Raw genomic sequence first — 23,984 nt, 5'->3', positions numbered from 1 at the left:
TGCAAATAATAGCCGGCAGCGACAACTCCCCGCGATAGCAGCGTCTTCGCGGGCTATTTCAGTGGTGAGCGCGCGAGAACCCCAGGGCCTTGAGTTACTTTTCCCCGCGGTGTATTTGTTTCTTTCACTCCGACGCTTGGCTGTGACGTCACAGCCCGTGCGCCGAATAAACACGCTGAACGAAAATAATTTCCTTTTACTCTATTTATTTACCGATTTTTTGGTTGCTTACAGTTTAATTACGCGATCTTCGGCATCCTGTAATAAATAAAGAAAACAATTACTTATCTGTGAAAATCGTCTTTGAGTTGATATTCTTGGTTAACGATAGCAGAGTTGTTATTTATTATTTACGATATCAACTGAACACAGTTGATGCCTATGTTATCGGATGTTCACGATTTGTTCATTAATCTTTTCATACGATAACAATATTTTAATATTATTCTACAAAATTTCACGGAATGAATAATACTGTTGGGGCGTTATATGAAAGCAAATGTTAGCAAATTTTTGTTTTTAAATTTGTGAAGCCAAGCTTACGGGTACGATCCTTACTACTGTGACAGTAAATATAAAAATTAGCTTACCATCTGATCTGCCTGTTTATCCGCTATGATGATGTTGAGGGTCACGATATTGGTGCTGTTGAAAGTTGCAGACGTCAGGTTATGCCCAACTTTTCAAACGCGTATCGAAGAAAAAATTATCTAGAATGTTTCCAAAATGTTAGTAACCAAGTAAAGTCCTACACAATTTAATTTGTCTTATAACATTCACCTTACCTGAATGGTTCACGGCAGTATTCGAATTTATGCGAATGAAATCCTCTCGAATCAATTATTTAAATCTGGATAAAAGATCAAGGAGATAAGAGATCACAAACATTTAACATTTGGACATGTGTAGCATAATGAATATTATTGTCGAAATGTATTAAAACTTACCAACATGTAACTCCATTCTGGGATGTCTCGCAAGCTTCGATTACCATCGAAACTGAACCCAAACACAGATATATAAAATGTGCTTGGAAAAAAAACTAATTTCAATAGAAAGCGTTAAGTTTTCTACTTCACATCATTGTTGGTCTTCACTAGCATATTTCCTGTCCTCGCAAACATCATGTTTAAATGTTCGTACCACTGAAAGTAAAGAATAATATTTCAACAGATATCAATGCACTCTTTCGAATTTACGAGTTTAATGAAGTATAATTACCTGACTTCTGCCGATGATTAGTCTAGCGATATCAATGCTCCATGCGTGATCTCCTGTTTTCTTTCGCACATTTTAATAATGAAGTGTGTATTCAATAAACACATTCGCACATCCACTAACTAACACAACTTATAAGGTTTTTATAACCTCATCGTAGTTTGGTGACACTGGAGGCAGCAGGAAATCTACAAAAATACAACAAAAGTTTCGAAAAGCATTATTTCGGTTCAATAATTTTCACAACAAGCCTCACCTGATAGATGATCCTTTGTAACAGTTGATGCAATACGTCTATTCCGGAAGATTTTCTCTTGGTTATTTCCGATGTCTTTTGTGCAAGTGCTGGATATCACAAATGGAAACGTAGCCACAGCGCTTACACTAGATTTTCACCGGCTGTGTAGCTGTAAACACAGAACACAATCAGAGCAAAGCAATATTTAGGGATCAATGTCGGATGAAGAAAACTTTATATTCGCTATTCTGAAAGAATAGAACATCATATTAAAATGATATACTATTTCGGTCGAAATTTGAAACAGTCCCATTGCTTCAGCTTACCTGATTGTTTGCATTTCTTTGCTGTCCATCTTGCTAAACAATAGATGGGTACGTCTTTCGAGTTTGATGATCCAGAATGATCGCAGTGAATGCTGTGTGATCCGTGGTCCCAGTGCGTAATCAGAACGAAAACACAAAACGCAATTCACTTGCACGAAGCTGCAGGAATACAACAAAATAATAGCGAATGATTTTTTCCCAATGATACACAATTCACAGCTTACTTGATTGTTTACGATGTTCCTCTTTTGATAACCAAAGCGGTGGATGCGTTCATCGATCTCAAAATAAAACAAAAGGGGTTTTGGATTCATCGCAACCCTGAAGTTTTTCCGCGTTTGCCGTAGTCATGCTATTGAAAAATAACAACACACTGAAAACCCAAATCACGATGCTGCAAGAACATAAATGAATATTTAAAACAATAAACTAATTTGGATTAAACACTTTCACTTTCACTGCACAACTTACCTCTTTGTTTACATTTGCCTGCCAAGGATCCACGTCTCGATCAGCTTGTCCGGAACTTATCATCCGGCGGTAAAAACTTCGGGCATTTTCGGGTCCGCAACGTATGTCGAACGGTTGATTGTTGTTTGATAGTGCAAAATGTTACTCTGTAACAGCTAAAATGTAAAAATAACATGTAATTATCAGCAAAAAACTTTAGCGAACTTACCGTGCTGCTTTGTTTACTTCGATGTGTCAAAATCACTCTGCGTGTGCGATGCGCCGTGCGAAGGGGAAAAAACATCCAAACGCACATCGTCGCGCGCGTTCTATCGCACAAAAAGGACGCTCCTTTGCTATCGCGGCATCTGCGGCGGGCTATTTTCGAGAGCGGGATCGAAAAATTTGGCTAAGTCCGCGAGCGACGTGTCTCCGCCGCTATCGCGTCATCTGCGGACGGCAATCGTCAAGAGTGGCATCGCAAAAATCGGCTAAGTCCGCGAGAGCTGGTTTTTTTTGTATGGAGTTTTCTCCGGCCTGCTCAATTTTCAAATGCCACCCAATTCCAGGCTGGTTGGGTATTTTTACAGATCATTTTGATGAATTTTGCTTGTTCCAAAATGGTGATTTGTCGTAAAATTATATTTTCGAATACGAAATTAATTTCGATTTCGATTTTTTCGAACAAAAGCGATCTGTCAGGTTCAGCGCAGGTTGCACCTTTCATCGTTTGACAGCTGGTGAAACAGTTCTGCGACAGTCGATCGAGTAGTGAGGTGCGTTTCACGTTCGTGTGCGCGATCGTTGGCAAAAATCATCACAAAAAATGCTGTTTTTCATCACCGGCCACTTGCGGTCCGTGTAGCACATCAGCGTACAGCAACCAAGCGCAAGGTACGAGCCATCAGCCCACCGGATTGTGTGCTTTTTCTGCCCCGACATTGGGATGTCGGGCGGTAGGTTAGCAAAGCAAAGCAAGCCGCACGAAAACGTCTCCCGCGGGGTGTGGGATGTTGTGTGCAGTGGAAGTGCACGTGCGAGTATGAAAAAGAAGCGTAGCTCCACACCCAGATCCACGCTCCAGTGGTCCAAATGGTTGAGCTGTGGCAAAGTGCAATAATTACTTCGCTTTTTTCGTGCGTGTGTGTCGGGTGCGGTGTAGGTGGTGTGCAAACGAACCGATGAAACACATGGACCATTTGTTGTGCTAGAAAAAAGTGTCGTTTTTTCTGCTTTCGCTTCGGTTAAAGCACTCCATTCATCAGCTAGCAGCTCCGCGTTAAGGACCTTCATTCATCAAATCGTGTTCCGCCAGCCAGCGCCTTCTTTGACCGGACAGATCACCGCTACCGCAGAGTGACGTACTCCTCCCCACCGTGTGGTGAGAGGAAGAAGGCCAGCGAATGTATGATTCCATCACGCTCCAGCCTTCCAGTGTGTCATATTCCGTCTGGTAATTCATATCATTTGTGTGCCAAGAAGAAGATGTGCGCGGCGCGTTGGCGTTTGGGCGGAAGACCCCGGGCAAGCAGGAAGCGCTGTGCGCACGGAACGGCAAGAATAAAACGGAACAACAAAAGATCGCTTGCGTGTTACGTCTTCGTTCTCCCGGACCTGCTCGTGCTGTCCCCGATCGCACCGACAGATTGTTATGATGATTAGCGATCCCGTGAGTGAAGATGCAAACAGCCACAGCGAACGGAGGGACGAATGCGATACGTTCAATCAACAGCCGTCACATTAATCGACGTGTTTGGATTTGTGATTGTCCGTCGCCTTGAGAGATGCTGCAGCAGCAAGAGGAGAGGGGACAAAAAGAACGTCGTCACGGACGGAACGGAATGCAGTGGCGAATGCATCAACCTATCAAGGATTTGTTTACCTTCCGCAACATAGCAGGCGTTGGCAGTGGGAAATGAAAAAAAAAGAACGTAATGCGCAAACACACACTTGTTGCCGTCAATCTTCCCGTTGTGCAGGGAATGAGTGCCGAAAATTGAGCTGATTATCAAAATTATCATATCACCGGGCCGTTCCGACGGACGTGTGAGGAGGGGGAAAACAACCACACAGAAACGGAACATTGGAAATCCCTTCTTTTTTTTTCCTTCCGTTTCTTGTCCCTCCGTTCGAATGTGGTTTCATGCTTCAATGGAAGCCGCAGTTTGGTGATAAGAATGTGAAGCAAGAAGTTAGATAAACTCAAGCAAGTGGACTAGACAGCGCAAAGGAAGTGAAACCGAGGGGTTTGAGATTACGAGCGTTCCATGAAAAAGCACGGTTAGGATATCGTTTTTTAAGCTTGTCTTTTTTATTATTTTCTTTTTCCAACAGGACATCCTAAGGCACTGAACTGAACAAAAAACACAATACACATACACGAACAAACGCCAAACGATGGCCACGAATCCGAACGAGCTAGAGCTGGAGAAGAAGTACCTGGCCGACATCGAGCGCGCCATGGCCTTGAGCATGGAGACGCTCGAGCTGGAAAAGATACGGGCCAAGCAGCGCCAAATGACACCGGAACTGGCCCGCGATCCGAAGGCGGTCTCGCAGACGCTGGATGAGTACCGGGCGTACCTGCAGCGCCGTGTCGCTTGTGGTACCGGAAAAGTTCTCCCACCAAGTGGGGCATCCTCGCTGCTAGCCCCTCCGACGGATCCCACGGCCGGTCCATCCTCGTCCGGTCCGGTGCGACGGCATAGCGATTGTCGTAATCCGGCCACCTTGCAACCGGGAACGGGCAACAACAATGGGACGGCCGAGGCGGATCTAATATCGTTCAATGCAGTCCCGAAGCCACCCGATCCGAAGGAGGAAGCGCGAAACAATTTAAAGGAATTGGTCGATCAGATACACCGGTAAGGGCGCGCCGGAATGGAGTTCCAGATAGAAACAGGGTTACTAATGTTTCTTCTTTCCATTGTTTTTTTTAGTAACACGGCACCGACATATGAACAGGGATTTAAAACGCAACGTAGTTTAAGTATGACCGCCGCCACGTACGGGTTTCATCCGGCGGCATATCTTTCTGTGGCGGCAACGCAACAACCACCGCAGCAGGTGGTGGCCGCGCCGCACCTCCAGGGTCCGTACAGTGCCGCCTCGATGCAGCTGGTCCCGTACACCAATCAGAAACCGAAACCACTCACACCGGAAGAGCTTCAGCGACTGTACAACAGCCCTCCGATCTACGCCGTGGCTGCGGCAAGTGGAGGTCCACCACCCGTCTACGGGAGTACCATAACTCCCCCCGTTTACGGTGTGGTACCATCGGCTTACGGTGTCGCCCACTACCCCAACGCCACCACCTCGACGCCTTACCCAGCATCATCAAATATCCAGCAAACGGCCGCACCACCACAAGCATCACAACCATTATCATCACTACCTCAACCGTACGCGGCATCGGTTGCTCCAACCCTTTACCCCGCCCTGCCCACCCCGGCAAACCCCCCGTTGCCCGTTGCCAACCCCGAGACGGCCGTCGTGCCCGTACCGAAGCTTGGCGCAACCGGGAGATCCTATTCCCAGCCGCATAGCGTCATCATCGCCAGCAACAGACAACCGTCGCCGGCCCGTGCCCCGGACAGCGGAAGTGCCAGCGGCAGCAGTGTCGTCCTGCGCCCGAAAAGTGATCCCTCGGGGCAGGGCAAACGGAACGGGGGCGCGAACGGCACCGATCTGATCGATCTCGGGTTCGAGGACAACTCTCGCGTCTCGGTTCTGGAGGCGTTCGATCCGCTGCTCTGTGGCAACCGTTCGTCCAGCAGCAGTGGCGAAGACGACAAAGGTAAACCTTCCGCATCCGCACACTCACACCAGCACTGATTTGGGTGATGACGCGCGGGCGAGCAAACCATAACACGGGGTCATGGAGGGAGAAACAAGTATGGGTGCTGTTAACAGTTAACGGGAACAGTTGTCATAAAACTGGTAGGACAAAGACGATTGGGCGTCGTTTACAGCTTTGCAATCGATCTACGCTTTCGTCGTTGGGTCGTAAATATGGACCAGTTTAAAAATAAGGACATTTTATCAATTCAATATTATTTTAAACAGGATAAGCATGAAAAAGTATTTGATCAGAAAATTACAACAAGTATTTGAACAGTAGACAAATGATTTTCTATGGTCCATTTTTCCTCTTCTATCCATTCAATCAAAAATAATTCTTTCGGAATCGATATGATTAGATGGAAGGTTAATTTATTTTTTAAACTCTTTGATTTAAGTTCAAAACCCGGTAAAAATTATGTTCTCCATAGTAAAATATGTAGCTGTAAATTGTGCTAAAAATTCTTGAAAAACAATTTGTGGACCGGCTGTTTTAAAATATTGTACGTGCCACAAATCCACACTTCTGCTTGTTGTCCCGCTGGTTCATATTACCCCCAAAAGAGGTCACATAATTTTTGGTAAAATTTTTACTGTTGATAAATGCACCTTAATGTTTTAATACTCTTAAAGTCAGGTTTTTTTTTCAAACGAAATTATCACTATCTTGTTTAATTTCGTAAATTTGTTGTTTCCTAAGGAAACATGTTTGTACCCCGTCGCACGTTAAACCTTACATAAGCGCCCGAAGCTGGAAACGTTATCTACGTTGCCACTGTAAACAGTTTTTTTTTTGACCGGTTGTAATTGTGGAGTAAAAGTCACGTCAGCAACGTCGTGTGACGTATTGGCACAAAAACGCTTTTCTGACATACTTTCCCTCTATGAACACAGTACAATATATGAACCGTTGTGGCCGTACGACGAGGTCCGTCTTTACTATACGCTTGAAACAAATTATAACTGAGATGACGCTAGAAACGTCTTAGCGTGGTCGCCCCCGCAGTTTAGCGACGCGAGAGATTATCGCGCTGGTCCAGCCGTTTAGCGAATCCGCACGCGGGGTTCCGCTCGAACGACCAATTCCCAAAGCGCTTGCTTCCTGGTGCAGTCTTGCCGATAAGGCAAACGACGCGGGACGTCTTTCGAGTGGGAGACCCACGCTACGGGAAGACACTAAAGCGCCATTATTTCCGTAGACGACCGACGCGCATAAAAAGTAATTGTGAAATGAATTTCACTTAGCTTACGAGGGAGAGACTTTCTTTTCCTTGCTATCGTTCTCTATATAAGTTTAGTGCCGTTTTTATTTTACCTATTCTTAGACAACTTCTATCTTTACGCTACTTCTATTTCTAACGCTAAGAGCTAATTAGTACAAAAGATAACAAACTGAGCGGTTTTTTTTCACTTTCGAGCACTAAAATCTATTCTTATCTTTAATGGCCCGTAACAAGAAATTCGTCTCAGCAATAACTGCGGCCCCGTAGAATACCTCCTTAATCCTCCCCCGTGAGGGGTTTTTATCTCTGTTCGATCTTATCGGTACGACGCGACTACCATACACCCTGCAGCTATCGTCTCGAAGGCGGGCCTACGACAACGTCGTCAGCAGTAGCCAAAGCCGTTAGTGTCCGGCAGCAAGTGTTTCTGCTTCAAGCTCCGTCCTTCTACTCGCCTTTTTGCCTCCAAACACAAAACCACAACAGGCCACAACAAACAAGCGCCACACACACACAGTGTTGGCCGGTGCCTTTTTCTTTGCCTCCAAAAATAAGAGTCAGTGCCTTTTGAGTCTAAAACTGTTTCATAGGGAGATTGGTTTAAAAAGAACGGTTAAGAAAAAAAAACACTTCTCACTACGTGGTTCGATCAAGTGGAATTTAAAGTTGATAACGGAGTTTACGGAGTTTAGTGTTCTAAATGGTGGTGCTGATATAGGAAAACCAAACACTATCAATTTAAAACAATCAGTTTAAATTTAAATCAACTTCCATCAAAGCATTAGACGAATGTGCAAAACAAACAAAAGAAACGAGAAGAGAAAGAGAAAGAACAATCAACGCTCAATAAAGTTTAGTAATGTTATGTAATCAAAAGTGGCCATATCTTTTATTGTAAAACCTTAAACAACCAAACACAACAATCAATGTACAGTTCGTAGAGACGTTTCTCGGTTGTTGTTGTGGTTGATGTTGCGGTGGTTATTGTTGCTACAGGCAAGTCGGTCCGGTTCCGAACCATGTTCAAAGTAATACGTGTGCGCAAATCTTTTAGAGCGGCCAAGAGCAGAAAGCATTCGAAAGGTTTGAGCTTACTGAATGTACCCACACCACCTTGATCACCCTTGAATTGGAGAAAAGTTAATGTTCCAAAATTCATGCTCACTTTATTATGAATATTGTTACTAACTTTCCACACGTCCCTTACCGTTCTCTCTCTCTCTTTATTCCTTCTCTGTGTTTCCCCACAGATGACACCTCGTCGACGTACTACGAGGATTACGATCCGTTCGATTACATCTACACCGGTGGCACGCAGTATTCCGATCCGGTGTACGATGCGGTCGTCAACCGCTCGCTGTCGGACAAAACGGCCACACCGCTTTCGCCACCTGCTTCCCTGCTGTACGGTGCGATCGGTTCCCTGCCACCCGGCACCCCCGGCAGCGGTTCCGTCGCCTACGGATGGGTGCCTCCGCTGCCACACGATGCCGAGGAATGTCCAAAGGCAGCGAGCGGCGTCGGAGAGCACGGGGAACCGCCGCCACTACCGCCACGAAACACCGCCGGCAGCTTCTACCATCCGATGCTGGCCGGTTCCGTCGTGCCGAGCGAACCGCCAACGTACGAGGTGATGCAACGCAAAGCGACTGGCGGCTCCGAGCGGCGCACCACGCCGTACAAGCTGTACGAGAACGTCGTGGTGCGGAAGAGCTACGATAAGGAGCTGATTTCGTTCTACAACATGGTGAAGCAGCTGCGAGGTACGTGGTGGAACGTCGGACGAACGACGCAGGCACTAATCTTTTAACACTAGCCGACCTAGCAGGGGACCTTTTAACCTTTTGATCGTTTTTTGGGGGATTAGGTAGCTTTGTGTACATTTTTGTAGGCTTTGTTAGAACATTTGTTTTTATGCACTGCAACAATCTCTAACCTTTTTTATTGAACTTGTTAAAATGAATGTATAAGTGGGTTCGAAAACCTTTTTTTATTGTAATGCAGTGTTAGCATTAGCGTTTTGTTTTCCTTCCAAAAATAGTCGATACCAAGGGTCGTCATACATTTTCTAAAAAGGGCCAGATGATGATAAACAACCCGAAAGCGCAGGCCGGACACGTTAAACGATCATATAATTAATACGAATGAATGAATGAATGAATTAATGACGATGAATTAATATTTAATGAGATGAATTAATGATTATAATAATGACATTTTCAAAATAATATTAAACCCTGTTGAATGGAGTATCAACTTTCTACATAGTAAAGTTACATAAAAAAGTGATGCAAGATAAAAAATTTCAAATTTTATCGTTCAACTTTTTGATTTCTGTTGATTAATTTCCTTAATTTTAGTTGAAATCAATCCTCTATTAAAATTATTTTACAATATCTTGGTTTCAATGCCGTACTCTCAGCAATAAACAAATAAATCAACTTACACGAAATTCACAAAACTAGGAAATTTAGAATGCTCAATAATGCAAATACAATAGAAAAAGTCTTATCAAAAGTATAAGAGGAAGTTGGACTGATATTGAAAACCTCGTTCCACAATTACAAGCTTCAGCTTTAGGATAAGAAAACAAACGTTACATCATAAACAAATTCGATAAAAATTAAGATGGGTTTTTCGTATGTAAATAGTACTCAAATGTTCTTACGGGTCGGATAAATCACCTGGCGGGCCTGACTTTGCCGACCCCTGGTCTATGCTAATGAGGCTCGAATGGCTTGCAAAAACAAATTCAACGACCTCGTCCAAAACTTAAAGAAAAAGAATCAACACTTTGTTGGAACTAAAGCAGAGATTTTGCAAACTAGAAATTAACTGAATAATCGATCAATTGCGATAAAAGTGACAAGAACTAAGATGATAAATGTCTTGTTGTCAAATAATATTATCTTATTGTTCTTCTCCCTAGGTCAATATCGCTACGATCACCTCGGTACGAACGTGGGCCACATAGTGGCGGCAGAATTCGAACATCGCTACGCGGAAGGCACGAGCATCAAGCTGCTGGTGCATCCCGCATTAGACTGCTTTAGCGGACAGGACCACCCGAAGGGCCAGCTGGAAGGCTACGGACCACCGATACCATTTACCTGTGATAGTGAGTATCGTTGATTAGAATCCGGGTTTTCCAAAGAACTTGAACTAATACATTCTTTGCTTGTTTGCTGTTGCGCAGTTACGACAACGGTGGAACATGTGATCGCCCAGGTGTACTGTTCGCTCGAGGGCCAGATACTACACGCGGTGAGCGATTACGTGCTGAAGGCGATCGGTATACAGGAGATTCTGTGCGGCCGAACGCGCCTCAATCAGCTGCAGTGCGTGCACGACAGCGTGAAGCTGGAGCACGACGTCCAGCTCGGTTTCATCCCGAAGACGGCGCGCATCATGAGAGCGATCGCGCGCACCGCCCAGGACGACGCGCAGGACGCGGAGATGCGGCTGGAGCATCTCGTACCGAAGGAGACGTCGTACTCGATCTGCTACGACGATCTGATGATCCTGCTCGAAACGCTCGAGGCGGAGATCGAGAAGCTGCAGTCGCTCGCCGACGACGGTCCGTCCGGCCGCTCGATACTCACCTGTTCCGGCGTGATACAGGCGGTGAAGGCGATCTGCAACCTGCTCGGACCGCTCGATACGCTGGAGATAGCAAAGTCGATCGACGATCTGAGGGCGTGCTGCGATCACGGGCAGACGGTGTACAGCTACGGGGACTCCGGGGACGGGCACGCGTATGGGAACGGCAACCTGGCCATCGTGTCGGAGAGTGGCGACTACGCGGAGGTGAAGCTGCGGCCGCGCACCATCCCGCAGCAGATCCGCTACCGGTGCAACGAGGTGCGGAACGCGATCCAGGGTCTGCTGGAGATCTACGCGCAGGCATTCCGCGTCAACTTCACGGTCAACGTGCCCGAGTACAACGCGAACCCGATCTCGATCTCCGGCATCTCGCAGTCGGTGATGGTGAACGTGTCGTGTCTGCATCGGCCACCGGTTCACTGGCGGCACGACGAGTACAATCTGGGCGTGCAGATCTATCATGGCGCGCGGTACATCAGCGAACCGTATGTGGTGCAGTGTTCGAACGAACTGTCCGGTATCTACCCCCGGTTGACATTTAACTCGTGGATCATGTTCCGCAACCCGGTGTGTACGTTACCGCGCGAGGCTCGGCTTGTGTTGGTGCTGTACGGTTGTGTTCGTGAACCGGTCGATGGCGGAAGTGATGCCGAGGGACGATCAACCACTGGCGGTGGAGGAGGAGGAGGAGGTGGAGGATCAACAGGTGGTGGAGGGGGAGGATCGGGAACAACAAATGCAGACCACCATACCACGGGGGATGGTGCCGGGCGGATGGCAAAGATCGAACTCGGCTGGTGTTCGCTGCAATTCTTCGATTTCGAACGCAAAATGATCCAAGGCTCGTACCTGCTACCGATGTGGCCCCCGACGACGGACAAGTTTTTCGGTCCCGCTCCCTCCAAGGGTACGTACCCGATCGGTGGAAGCTTCCCGATCCTCGGCATCGAGATCCCGAGCTACGGTGGTGCGGTCGTGTTCCCGGAACCGATCCGCAACCTACCGCCGGTGGTGCAGCTGGACTTTCACAGTCTCGATCGGAACCTGCAGCAGGAGCTGATCGATACGGCCGAGCAGGGCTACTCGCCGGACAAGCTGGAGAAGCGTGAGGTGCTGTGGGAGAAGCGTCACTACCTGCATCGGTTTCCGCACGCTCTTCCGAAGATTTTGCATGCCGCGCACAGCTGGGACTACGCGTGCTTGGCGGATCTGCACGCGCTGATCAAGTCGTGGACGGCTCTCACTCCGGTGCAGGCGCTCGAGCTGCTGTTGCCTCGCTATCCCGACTTGGAAGTGCGCCGACAGGCGGTCGAGTGGATCGCGGCGATGGCAAACGACGAGTTCATCGACTACCTGCCTCAGCTGCTGCAGGCCCTCAAGCACGACACGTACGAGGGATCCCCGCTGGCGATGCTTCTCCTCAGGAAGGCGCTCGAATCGCCTCGCATCGCGCATCACCTCTACTGGCTGCTGCTGCACAGCTTACCGGGCGAAGCGCCCCAGAACATGATCGACACGCAGGAGACCGCCTGCGACGAGGTGCTGATGAACCAGGCGCGCTACCACCGGCGCAACCAGCTGATGCTCCGCGCGCTGCTGGCGATCTGCGGCGAGAAGCTAACCGGTCGGTTTCTCTCGCAGAACATGATGTGCAAGCGGTTGGGCGAGGTGGCGCAGAGCGTCAAGATGGCGAAGGACTCGCACCGCCTGCAGGTGCTCAAGCAGGGCCTCGAGTCGGTCAATCAGATGCTGATCGATGCACCGACCGTATTGCCGCTCGAACCCGCCGCCGAAGTGACCGGGGTGATCGTGCGCAACTGCAACTTCTTCAACTCGAACACGCTCCCACTGAAGATTGTGTTCGCTGGCCCGGACAGGGTGAGCGTGCCGGCCATCTTCAAGGCTGGGGACGACCTGCAGCAGGACGCACTCACCATACAGATGGTGCGCATCATGGACAAGCTGTGGTTGCGCGAGGGGCTCGACCTCAAGATGGTCACGTTCAACTGCGTGCCGACGGCGTATAAGCGGGGCATGATCGAGCTCGTGTCCGACTCGGAGACGCTGCGCAAGATCCAGGTCGAGTGGGGCGTGACGGGTTCGTTCAAGGACAAGTCGATCGCGGAATGGTTGGCCAAGCAGAACCCGTCCCAGCTCGAGTACCAGCGGGCGGTGGAGAACTTTACGCGCTCGTGCGCCGGCTACTCGGTCGCGACCTACATCCTAGGGATTTGTGATAGGCATAACGATAACATTATGCTCAAAACGTCCGGACATCTGTTTCACATCGACTTCGGCAAGTTTCTCGGTGACGCGCAGATGTTTGGCAATTTTAAACGGTATGACCCCGGTGTTGTTTTGTTCCCACGAGACTTTACTTTAACATCGTTATCTTCCCTTTCCCAGTGATCGAACGCCATTCGTACTGACCTCCGATATGGCGTATGTGATAAACGGTGGCGATCGGCCATCGGCCAAGTTCCACCAGTTCGTCGACCTGTGCTGCACGGCGTTCAATATTGTGCGCCGCCACAGCGACCTGCTGCTGCACATGTTCGCGCTCATGACCACGTCCGGCATACCGGGGGTGACGGTCGAGGCGGTCAACTACGTGCGCAATGCGCTCCTACCGGGCCAGTCGAACCCGGAGGCGGCGGCCACCTTCGCCAAGATGATCCACATCTCGCTCAAGTCGTGGTTCACGCAGTTCAACTTCTTCCTCCACAACATCGCCCAGATGAAGTTCTCCGCCGAGACGGGCGACGGTGAGCTGCTTAGTTTCATTCCAAGGGTCTACACGTAAGTCGAGGAGCGAATATAAACCGACCCCGCGCGGAGATTCTCTAACGTTTCTTCTTTCTCATGGTAACCCCAGGATGGCCCAAGATGGTCGGCTGAAGACGGTAGCCGTGCACGGTTACCAGAAGCGGTACGATCAGGAAAAGTATTACACCTACATCCTTCGGGTGGAGCGGCAACATCAGCCGGACGCGGCGTATCTGTTCCGCTCGTACAAGGAATTCTGTGAGTTCCACCAGAAGCTCTGCCTTCACTTTCCGTTAGCCAAATTGCATAGGTAAGTTATGGTATAATAACTCAGTACTCTGCTAGATTGTTTTTGGGTTTTCCATCGTCCGATGTTCGTTAAAATATTAATGACGCTATGAGATATCAGTTCTTCTTCTAAAATAATAGATGAATTCTTCGCTTTGGTATAACTTGGACTTTATTTTGTTTGTTGTTTGTTTAGAAAAGATAGGGTTATGTTTTACTAAATTCTATCGTCGTAATTTATAAATTCTTATTTGTTATATCTTTTCTTTTCGTACTTTTCGAAGAAAAAATTTAAATTTAGTTTTATTCAAAGCAAGGATGGCCTTGTAAATTATAACTGTTTGAAATCATTTTTTGAAAACATTTTTTTGTGTGAAATTAATTATAGCTATTTCTCAAAGCTTGTGAATGCAAAAAAAATCTAACATTCGAAATTAAATGAATAACGTTTGCATCTAAAAGAAAAGGCAAATTTTCGCCGGCGATAAGAAAAAAGTTAACCAAGCTAAATCAAATGAAGTAATTTATGTTGTAAAGTTACATTTTTTAAGTACTTTAAAAAATTTTCCGACGGCCAGTAAATGTAGGGATGTTTTTCAAGGCCACGCAACCTCGGTCCTACCTTTAAGATTCGTGTAAGTAAGGGTTCGCAGGGGTATATTAACCATATCAAGTATATTTGACCGGTTCAACTCCCTCGATGATCTTTGATTTACTGTATGTTTAAGGTATGTCCAAAACTCTGGATCGTATTCTTTATAATGTTTTCTAGTAAAGTTGTTTAATTGCGGTAGGCACTGCATACCATACTCTATGGTCAAACATCCAAATCAGCTGAGTTCGGAAGGAAATGTCTCACAATTTCAAACAAGTTCGTTCCGCGATGAAGTTGAAAGTTCCACCACATTATCAAACGTAGTTGGTTTAATGTTTTGGCCACTACAGATTCAATTTAAATGATAAAGTTGTCACATTTCTGCATTCTAAATTTAAAAGAAATGCTACTCTTCGTTTTGCTCTCAAAAGAAAGTTGCTAGCGTTTTCCGTTTTTCCATGAAAAGTCGTTAAAACTTGTCTATTTTTTGTTAATGCAAACGCTGGAGTAAAGACAAAAATTGGTAACTTAATCTATCTATCTCCTTAAATACTTTCCTAATAACAAAAACTTGTTATGAATTGATTGTTCCCGTAATCAAATTTAATGTCCTTTTGGATCGGTATTTTAATGTTCTTGTGGATAGTATCTCAGTATTAGTTAAAAGGCACAACATTTCCTCTCTATACTGTTGCCAATTCTCTGTGTGTGAAAGGATTTGACCCCAAATTCTATAAAATGTTACAAAATCCTTTTGTTCATATTTTCTTTGCAGAAAAATATTATTTGACAACCGAAGTTACGGTTACCAATCAAACAAAATTCTATCAGCGTTATGAAATCATAAGCTTGTCACTGTGTTGATAAACAGATTTACCGTGCGGAATGTTTGTATCACTGAATCATCGAAGTCGCTTGTGATGATGATGATGATGATGATGATTGTACTTACTCACCTTTCCGATAACCTGTCAAAAGGGGAGAAACCCCCCACGTCACGTCACTGTCTCATTTGGATCATACCGCGAGCCGTAAATGAAAATCCCTCCGGTAATTCGTTCTGTACGGCACATTGGATACCATTTATTCGACACACTTCGACACAACGCCCACGCCTAATCTCTACCTTCCCGTTTTAATCTATACGTGAATCAGCGAACGCAGGTCAGGCGGACGTTTCCGAGCAGTTCGAATCGCTGGCACGCGCTCGCGTTGTCTGGGGTTTGGCCACCGCACTGCGATCGTCCCTGTTGATTGGTTCCGCCTCCTGTGGCCGGGCCCTCTGATTGCGCATCCCCCGAAGCGTTCGTGGTTGTGCTACGGGTTCGCTCGGATTGCGGGTGTATTGGGACGGCGCGGTAGAGGAAGGACCTTGCAGAAGTGAGGCCGGCGCATTCCGCAACACTTCCGGATCGATCTGCGTCTGGGCGGCCATCGTTTGGTTGATGCTGGATCGATGCCTTTGCACGAAGTCCCAATTGAAGTCCTCATCGGAATCATCGTCGGTCGTTTGGTTGTGGTCGACGGAGTGTGCCACTTGGGGAATCATTTGAATGTCCTCTTCCTTCCGAGGGGATTGGATCGTCACCTTCACTGGCTCAGGAATGGCCTCCGGAACATCCTTACTCGTCGGAGCACCGCGTGTCGATCGTGGTGGAGGCGTTGGAATAGTCATCACCGGTTCGCTAACGGGGTCTACCACCATACTGGACATAGCCTCCACCACGGCGGGCGGTGCAGGAGCTCGCTTTTTCAAAATGGACTTCGGCTGTGGCGGGGACTGGGCCGGGTTCGGTACGCTTGTCGCCACAACCCTTGCCCTTGGAGATTCCTTCTGCCTTGGCGTTGGTGGCGATGGTGTCGACGGCGTACTCGGTGCGGATCGTTGCGACACCGGACTGGCAGGTTTGCGCACCTTAACACGCTCAAAGATGGCGTCGAACGAGTCGTAGATTGGTTCGGGGTCCTCCGGCGCAAGCGGAACAATGTAATCCGGCTCAACTTCCACTGGTTTCCGCTGAGCTGGAGGACTTACAGGCGCAGAATCACCTTTGGAGGGAAGCGAATTACTTGACGTTGTCCTCGGAATCGCTGTCACTGGTGGAACGCGTGCCGGTGCATCTGGCTTGGGAGTCCTCGGTGGAGTTGGACCACTCAGTACCTCCACCGAGCGGGGCGACCGAAGTTCGTACGACGTCACATAACCACTGGTAGAGTCGTCGGAACTATTACCGTCATCCCGTGGGAATCTTTCGCTGCCACCGGAGCTAGTGGGAGAGGTCGCATTCGCGAGGTTCCCCAGTGACTTCGCCTTCCCGACGAGTCCCTTCCGCACCGGCGGCTGAGGAGGCGTGTAGGTCGGTTCGGGTGGCGTATCATGCCGGAGCGCACCATTACCAGTGCGACCACCTATCTTATCTTCCGTATCAGTACTCGTCGTTGGCTGCGGTCTGCTGACGGAGGAGATGGTGGTGGGAACGGGCAACGGGACGACGGCGGGTGGTGCTTTGATGGAGTTAGTAGACGCAACAATTGTTCCACCTCGTGTCATCGAGAGGGAAGAGGACGACGGTCCGTTTGTAGACGTGGTGTTTGTCGGGTTACTCGTACGGTATGCTAGAATGGACCATTGGGAGAACAATTTAGATCGGTTTTCTCTCGATTCTTGGGACAACGCCTCCGGATACGTACTGGCTCGCGCGATCGCTTGCGGCGGTGGTTCCCAAAAGGACGTTCGAACCGGTTCAATGTAGTCCTCAAAGTTTGTACTTTGTCGATAGACACCCGTCACGGTCCCACTAGCAGCCTGCGTTTTGTCGGAGAGAAACATTTATCATCATCGATATGCCAAGGAAAGATCTCTCACCACTCTGTTCAATGTTTACCTCCTTTCGGCGAATACTCCTTTCCGGTGCGGGGGGAATCCCGTCGAAGGTAATTCTTCGCCGGAACCACTTCAACTTCAGTCCCATCTTGGCGTACTCCTGTATGGCGTTGTGTTGCCCCTTCACCGGGAAATGTTTACCTCCAAAATGTAAAACGATATCTCGCCAACCTTTGAACACCTTTCGGATTCGCCTCTGAATGCGGTCAGTGGCCAGGAACCAACCGCTGGCGATGACACTTGATGACTGATTCGATCCCTTCGTACACTCGGTTCAGTTTGGTTTGACGGTTTGGCTATCGTAAGCGCACACACACACACCAATTCTTCTCCCTTTCTCTCTCTCTGTCTCTCTGCCGATGGCACCCACTTGTAGATAGTACCTGTTACCCTGTGTTAGGGCACCTGCGGGGGGATGATGATTGAAGGCCGACGCCGCGCATCGCCGGTGTTGATTTGACGTCCGATCGGTTGTGCCGATATCTTATCGGGTGTTGTGGAGGGAATTGTTTCATTGAAACAACCGAACGACGTCGATATATAAAACTTCACGTCGGGGGACGAAGCTGTGGCGAAAGGATCGCAAGCAAAAATGTGTCCCGAGGAATGTCGCCCGGCTCGACACGAACTACACAAATAAGTAGTTGTACTTTTCTCCGGTGATTTTGCGTACCACAACGAGGTTATGGCTTGGTCCCATCGTTCAGAACTCTAGTATCTTATGCGGTACGATACCGAAAAGGGCCGCTGTTATCTTAATTGACAATCGGTTGCTTTTTTACTGCTGGCTAGCGCGGCATCTGCTGATGGCGTTGTTAAAACCCTCCGACAATGTTCTACCGTTAGTTCTGATAAGAGATTTGAAGGTTTTCTCCATTTGGTGGTGACGACATTAGAAATATGGTTTTCAGAGTCGATGTGAGGTAATAATCCTGTTGGTATCTTTTTTTCTTTTTGCCCCCTCCCCTCAGTTTACCATCCGGTATACACGTCGGGCGCTCGAACGTCAAAGTCGTGGCCGAACGTCGTCTTCCAGAGATTCGCCAGTTTCTCATATCGCTCTTCAACTCGGCCGATGAAATTGCACATTCCGAACTAGTTTACACATTCTTCCATCCGCTGCTGCGCGACCAACAGGAGGCCGACATCAACTCGGCCAAGGTGAAGGGTGAGTATTTGGATGGCCTCGGATGGCTTTTAGGACCCTTTCATCATGTGTATTTTGTTTTTGTTTTTTTTTTTAGGTATTCCCGCCGCAATGGAGGACAACCAGCCGCCGCAGGTGGGTGGCAAGATAAAGATTTCAATGCAGTACCACCGGGACACGCTGATCGTGATGATTCACCACGCGCAAGCGCTACCGACGACGCCCGGTGGCCAACCGCCGAACACGTACGTCAAGGTGTACCTCAAGCCGGACAGCTCGAAGGCCACGAAGCGCAAGACCAAAGTCGTCCGGAAGAATTGCAATCCTAGCTTTATGGAAACGGTATGTTTGTCACTTAACGAGACCCTTAAAGGAAAGCAAAAGTTAACCCGAGATCTGTTTCGCAAATCTTTCCCCAGTTGGAGTACCGGCTCCCGCTCGAGTTCATCCAGAAGAAGTTGCTGCAGGTGACCATCTGGTCGCATGATTCGCTGCAGGAGAATGCGTTCCTCGGTGGGTTCGAGATTCCGCTGGCTGAGATTGATCTGCGGCGGGAAACGTTACAGTGGTACCAGCTCGGATACCTGTCGCGGGTTTAGTGGGACGACGTCTCATTCTGTGTTCCTCGCTACTCTGTCGCTGTGCATTTCATTGTATTATTTTTGTCTAACTACTTTCTTATATGTCCGCTGCTAGGTTGTCACGATATACTCAAAGCAAAGAAGATGATGAAAAAGAGAGAGAGCGAGAGTGATCTATACATGTCCGTATTCCGTTAGTGTCCGTAACGTTTTGCTGTAAAAGATCACAGACATTTCTGTGGCACAGCAAATGCTAGATAATATGTTCGCAATGCCCGGAATCATTTGCACACGGTTTCGATGCTGCAAATAGCCGTTTTAGAAAGTCTATTTTATGTTTTCCATTTATTTTCTCTTCCGTGTGTATAATTTTCTTATAAAAGTAGCTATGTAAAAAGGACACCGCCTTCAACCAAGGTTCCCTCGTCGAAGTGATGTCTAGGTTAGCTAAGGGATAGTGCGTGTGCTCGGTAAGGACTTAGTTTCCACGTGTTTTCTTTTTGTCTGTAGCTTTGTGCTTTGCATTTGCTAAGTGTTGTATCATAAAGAAAGGATATTTTTATTTATTTTCATATTTTTGAAAAGCGTTGGTACAGGTAAACATAAACCTTCCCCCCGTGGCCGGCCGGAGGCCAGGTATACCAAAACAAACAGCTACTGCTGACTAGGCGTTTGGAATGACCCGGGGCTGGGCCCGTGGGGCGCGAGGTAAAGATGAAGCAAATATACCTATATTAAAATTTACATCGCCAATCACCTAACAACGGTGTTCTCCTACTGCACGTCCACGTCCGAAAACCTACATACGCACCGTTACGGCGGATGTCCTTATCGCGCTTTTTTTCTTTTTTTTTTTTGGCGGGCCATAATGTACGGTGCACAAATTGAAGGGCTTTATCATGCATCTTTACGACGATATCACATTCGATTACGGATGCGAGAATGGAAGGAACGGGCGGCTATTTGTGTCAATGTGATAAAATTCCTCGAAATTATCAGAGAAAGCGGAAATTGTGGTCGTTCCGGAATGTTTGTTATTGCACCGCGGTTGATGGGAAATTCTAATATTTTAAACAGAGCAGATCAGAGTTTGGTTGGTGTATAATTACAAGCTGCAACAGTCCTGTCCACCAAGGTCCTTTTGGTTGGTGATCATTAGAATCTTTCCTGTATTACCCCTTATTTAATCTTGGCATAACTGCATTTAAATTGCTCAAACACGTGTTGAACTTGTAGATTTGCTATTTTTAAGGAACGATAAGAGACTGAACAACATACACAGAAAAACGAAACAAATCTTCATCATTGGTGTTGCTTCATGAAAAAGATCTTAACCCAAATGATATTCTCACAAAAATGTGTCTGTAATCCAAGAGTAGAATTTATTCTAAATAATTTATATATGAAATTATAATTTCGAAATGGTTTTGGAATGTCGCCACCATAACTGAAAATTGCTGTAATTCACCCGAACTTGATTCAAGCGTCGATGCAAAGAGCTGTCTCTTTCCGCCCAACAAGCCGGTTGGCAAAATGTGAACGAAACAGCAATATATAAACAATCGCATGAACGCCCCGACGCGCGGATGAACACGGATGAACGGAAAAAGCGAGCCGCTGATTGGCTGGAGCGTTGTTCGAAATCATCATGTTCGAATCTAGTTTCCACGCTCTTCCCCTGCCCCCGCCCGGTGAACCAATAACCAACACATATTCACATACGTAGCATTAATTTCCTCAAAAACTAAAAACGATGGAAAAATCTTAACTTCGACAAAGTTGTGTGTTTTGAAAAGACCTTTCATTTGAGGGGTCACATGCGAAAATCGGTTAGGCGATCATGAAATTATCAACAAATTTGTTACTCCGGCTTAAAAATACCACTTGCAATTGATGTACTTGCCCGGCAAGCGTAGCTTCTCGCTCGAAGCTCGAAGCTTCATCCGTTTAGTTCAACTGCGAAAGCTGACCAGTTCGGTTCGATTTAGCTTGGCGCGCGGAGGACGAAGAAATTTCTCATGCATCAGAGAGCAGTTAGGGGAGAAACACCGGTTCAAATAAATTACGCAAAATTGGCTAGAAAAAAGTTATTAAAGTAAGTTAAAAAAGTAAAGTATACCGGCGCATATGGTAACAAGTAGCACGTGAAAAAAATAGTTTTGGTGCAATACTTGCTTAGTGTACCCTCAAAAAGGAAAGCCAGTGAACCGAACGGAGTCTACAAGGTACTCCATACTGTGAAGTTTAGTACTTTGAAGGTTTGAAAAATCATCTGTTAAAGCAAAATTACTTGCCACGCGGGGAAAGTGTACACATATGGAAGTGTCGGAAGTGAAAGAATAAGCGTGTTCCAGTGTTCTTTGCCATCGAGCAAAAGTGAACCACCGTTGCGTGCGAGATAATCAACTTCCCGGAGGCCGGGAACGACGACGGCGAGACTACTCCTCACAAGCAGTGTGCGAGTGCGTAAAGCACCGGAAAGTGTCGACGCCCCGCCAAGCGGACTACTGCGACAAAGTTGGTGACTGCTTCCCTGGTCCTGCCTTATGTTGATAACCACAATCATTGTGGCACCACAGCGTTACCGCCCTGAATGCTTTGTGTTTAGAAGAAGAATAGAATAAAAAGAGTGGAGGAGACTTGAATCGGAACGCTGATCATCAAAAACCCAGCAGTTTGTGCCCGACGCAGCAGTCAACTTCTCCAAAGCATTTTGGACCGGCTTCCTTTGATTTGTCGCTTGCGGCTTCAGCGTACTCTGCGAAATCGCGGAGGCCTACTTGAATCAACAAGTGGTTTTTTTGCTCATGCGATTCACGCAGTAGACCGTGCCTGAGATCCAGAAGTTAAAGGCACCTCTCCAGATCTATTGGCAAGAATTTGTAGTTCGCCGAGAAATTGATTCCTTTGGTGGAATTCGCAGCGTGAAGTCTTGCGTGCTGCAAAGTCTGGACTCGAGCCAGTTTCACTATCGCGCCGGAAGCCTTTGGCGATCCATTCCTCAACCGCGCATCTTTTCGCCTTTCGTGTGCTCTTGTATGCCGGCTTCAGATATTGGGACGCGCGTGCTTGCCGATGCAGAAGAAACAGGTGGTGAGAAGCTGTGGAATGAGGAAAAAAGCGCAACATAATTAGAGCTAATTAGCGCGGTGGAAACCTATTATAAAAAAAAAACCCGTCGAGTAGGTTAGAACGCCCCACTGAGATTTTGCGAAGTTTGCTGGATTGATACCCCCAAAAAAAGTGTTCAACCTAAGTGGTGTGAGAGTGCTATAAGAACGAAGAACTGAACTTAACGAAAAGCTCCATCGCTCCCCCGCCCCCCGTGGCGTCTTGGAAAGTTTCGCGCGACGGATCAGCGACTTCTCCCCATCCACAACCGGAACCGGAATCGCTCGCCGAACTTGACCAAAACGGGCAAGACGTTGGTCCTCCATCCTCCTTCCTCACAGCGCCAAGAAAGGCCATCGTCCACGGCCCGTTACTCCCACACACTAACACGACAGTAAAAGTGCCCACTCCTCACCCTTCTTCAGCCCAACTTCCGACGGAAGAAAGCGTGCGTGTTTGTTTGATTTGTTTGTGTGTTTGTGTTGTGAAGGTTGTGCTTCGTATGTGTGTTTAGTGCGCTGGTATGTGTACCGAAGTACGTGAACCGGTCAGTAGCAACAACGGTGCGTTGATGAATTGGTGGTTCTGATCGATCTACATATCCCCCGGTTGGTGTTAAAGTGTTAGTTGCGTTTGTGAAACCGTTTATCCTTATCGAAGGATCTCGGGCGACTTCGCCTAGTATTTGACACGCCTCTGGTGCCGGAGTACGGAAAGTCAGAATCCAAGTGTGCAATCTAACCTAACTGAAGCGCTCGAAGCTCGCAACGCCAGCCGTGCACCGAGAAAGGGTGCCAAGGTGCTCCACGCCCGCAGAAGTAGTAGTAGTTCTAGGAAAACGCTGGTGATAGTGCGGGTGCAGCGCAGTGGTAGGCGATAACACAGGCCCGGACGCCTGGCTGGGTGGGTCGCAGGAAGCAGTTGTAGTGCAGCACAACCGTACCGGATCCGGTGTTTTGCGTTCGATCGCAACCGGATCGTAACCACTAACGGCCGTCAAGCTGGATTACCTAAACGCAATGGATTTCGACGACGGGGACCTGAAGGACATCTGGGACACCGATCTCGATGCGGTAAGTGTTTGTCCCGAAAAGGGACATCTGAAATGGATACCGGGTCGCCGGTGAGGCTGTAAACTAACCATAGGAACCTCACGTCTGGGTGTCAGATTATAGTGGAGAGATGTCTTTAGCCATGGCTCTAGGTGGAATCGGTAGAATCAGATGGTTCTTTAAATCTTCGTGATTTTGTATAATGATCCTTATTACTTTAATTCCAAGTCCACGATCTTTCTCCTTTGAATTACATAAATGTCCAAACGAACAGGTTGGATATCCAGATAATGATCCTCAGATAAAGAACTCCACGATATTGCCAGAAGATCTAGCATTGACTTGTCATTTAACGCTCTACAAGACTTACTTAGCAGTAGAATATTTTTGAAGTGCCAATCTTTTGGTATATTTATAGCATGTACTCGCTTTTTAACACTCCTCCACGAACCTGTTAAGTACGCGAGACAGAACGGCTCTAAAACTGGGTAATGGTACTTCCATCCATTCCGTTTTTTGCGGCGGAACAGCCAATTTTTCTCGAGGGCGTTCGGGCGTTCGGCCTGTGTCTGCATCAGTTCCGCCGGCGCATGGTTTCGAGATTAGAATAGAACCACGGACTGCAGGAGCGGGTCCGATGCCGGCCTGCTTGGTATGCGCAC

General features: G+C 47.5%; 3 protein-coding genes across 3 annotated transcripts in view; 2 read left to right on the top strand and 1 right to left on the bottom strand.

Moving 5' to 3' along the window:
• The first annotated feature begins 2,997 nt into the window (after window positions 1-2,997).
• Window positions 2,998-19,901, top strand: LOC131288914 (phosphatidylinositol 4-phosphate 3-kinase C2 domain-containing subunit alpha). Its single transcript, XM_058318095.1, is given in 11 exon segments — window positions 2,998-3,126; window positions 4,567-5,135; window positions 5,172-6,028; window positions 8,546-9,058; window positions 10,225-10,413; window positions 10,492-13,237; window positions 13,305-13,697; window positions 13,774-13,974; window positions 18,403-18,599; window positions 18,676-18,920; window positions 18,998-19,901. Coding segments are annotated over 10 exon segments (6,027 nt in total). The 5' UTR covers window positions 2,998-3,126; window positions 4,567-4,629; the 3' UTR covers window positions 19,178-19,901.
• Window positions 15,713-17,519, bottom strand: LOC131288915 (proteoglycan 4-like). Its single transcript, XM_058318096.1, has 3 exons — window positions 17,433-17,519; window positions 17,239-17,353; window positions 15,713-17,163 (listed from the first exon to the last, which is right to left on the bottom strand). The coding sequence occupies exons 1-3, from the start codon at window positions 17,517-17,519 to the stop codon at window positions 15,713-15,715; spliced, it is 1,653 nt and encodes a 550-aa protein (XP_058174079.1).
• Window positions 19,902-23,289: 3,388 nt separating the features above from the next.
• Window positions 23,290-23,984, top strand: part of LOC131287430 (cyclic AMP response element-binding protein A) — a 111,984-nt gene continuing 111,289 nt past the window's right edge. Inside the window, exon 1 of the mRNA XM_058316478.1 lies at window positions 23,290-23,343. Coding sequence (XP_058172461.1) covers window positions 23,290-23,343 — 54 coding nt within the window. The remainder of the gene's footprint in view (window positions 23,344-23,984) is intronic.

Source organism: Anopheles ziemanni, chromosome 3, assembly GCF_943734765.1.
Source record: "Anopheles ziemanni chromosome 3, idAnoZiCoDA_A2_x.2, whole genome shotgun sequence".
Taxonomy (NCBI): domain Eukaryota; kingdom Metazoa; phylum Arthropoda; class Insecta; order Diptera; family Culicidae; genus Anopheles; species Anopheles ziemanni.
This window is presented reverse-complemented; position numbering and strand designations above follow the sequence as displayed.

Coding starts and splice junctions, on each gene's coding strand:
- LOC131288915 (XM_058318096.1), bottom strand. CDS start 17,519: ATGGGACTGAAGTTGAAGTGGTTCCGGCGAAGAATTACCTTCGACGGG. Junction 17,354..17,432: donor GGAGTATTCGCCGAAAGGAG/GTAAACATTGAA, acceptor GACAAAACGCAG/GCTGCTAGTGGGACCGTGAC. Junction 17,164..17,238: donor GCAAGCGATCGCGCGAGCCA/GTACGTATCCGG, acceptor GGTCCATTCTAG/CATACCGTACGAGTAACCCG.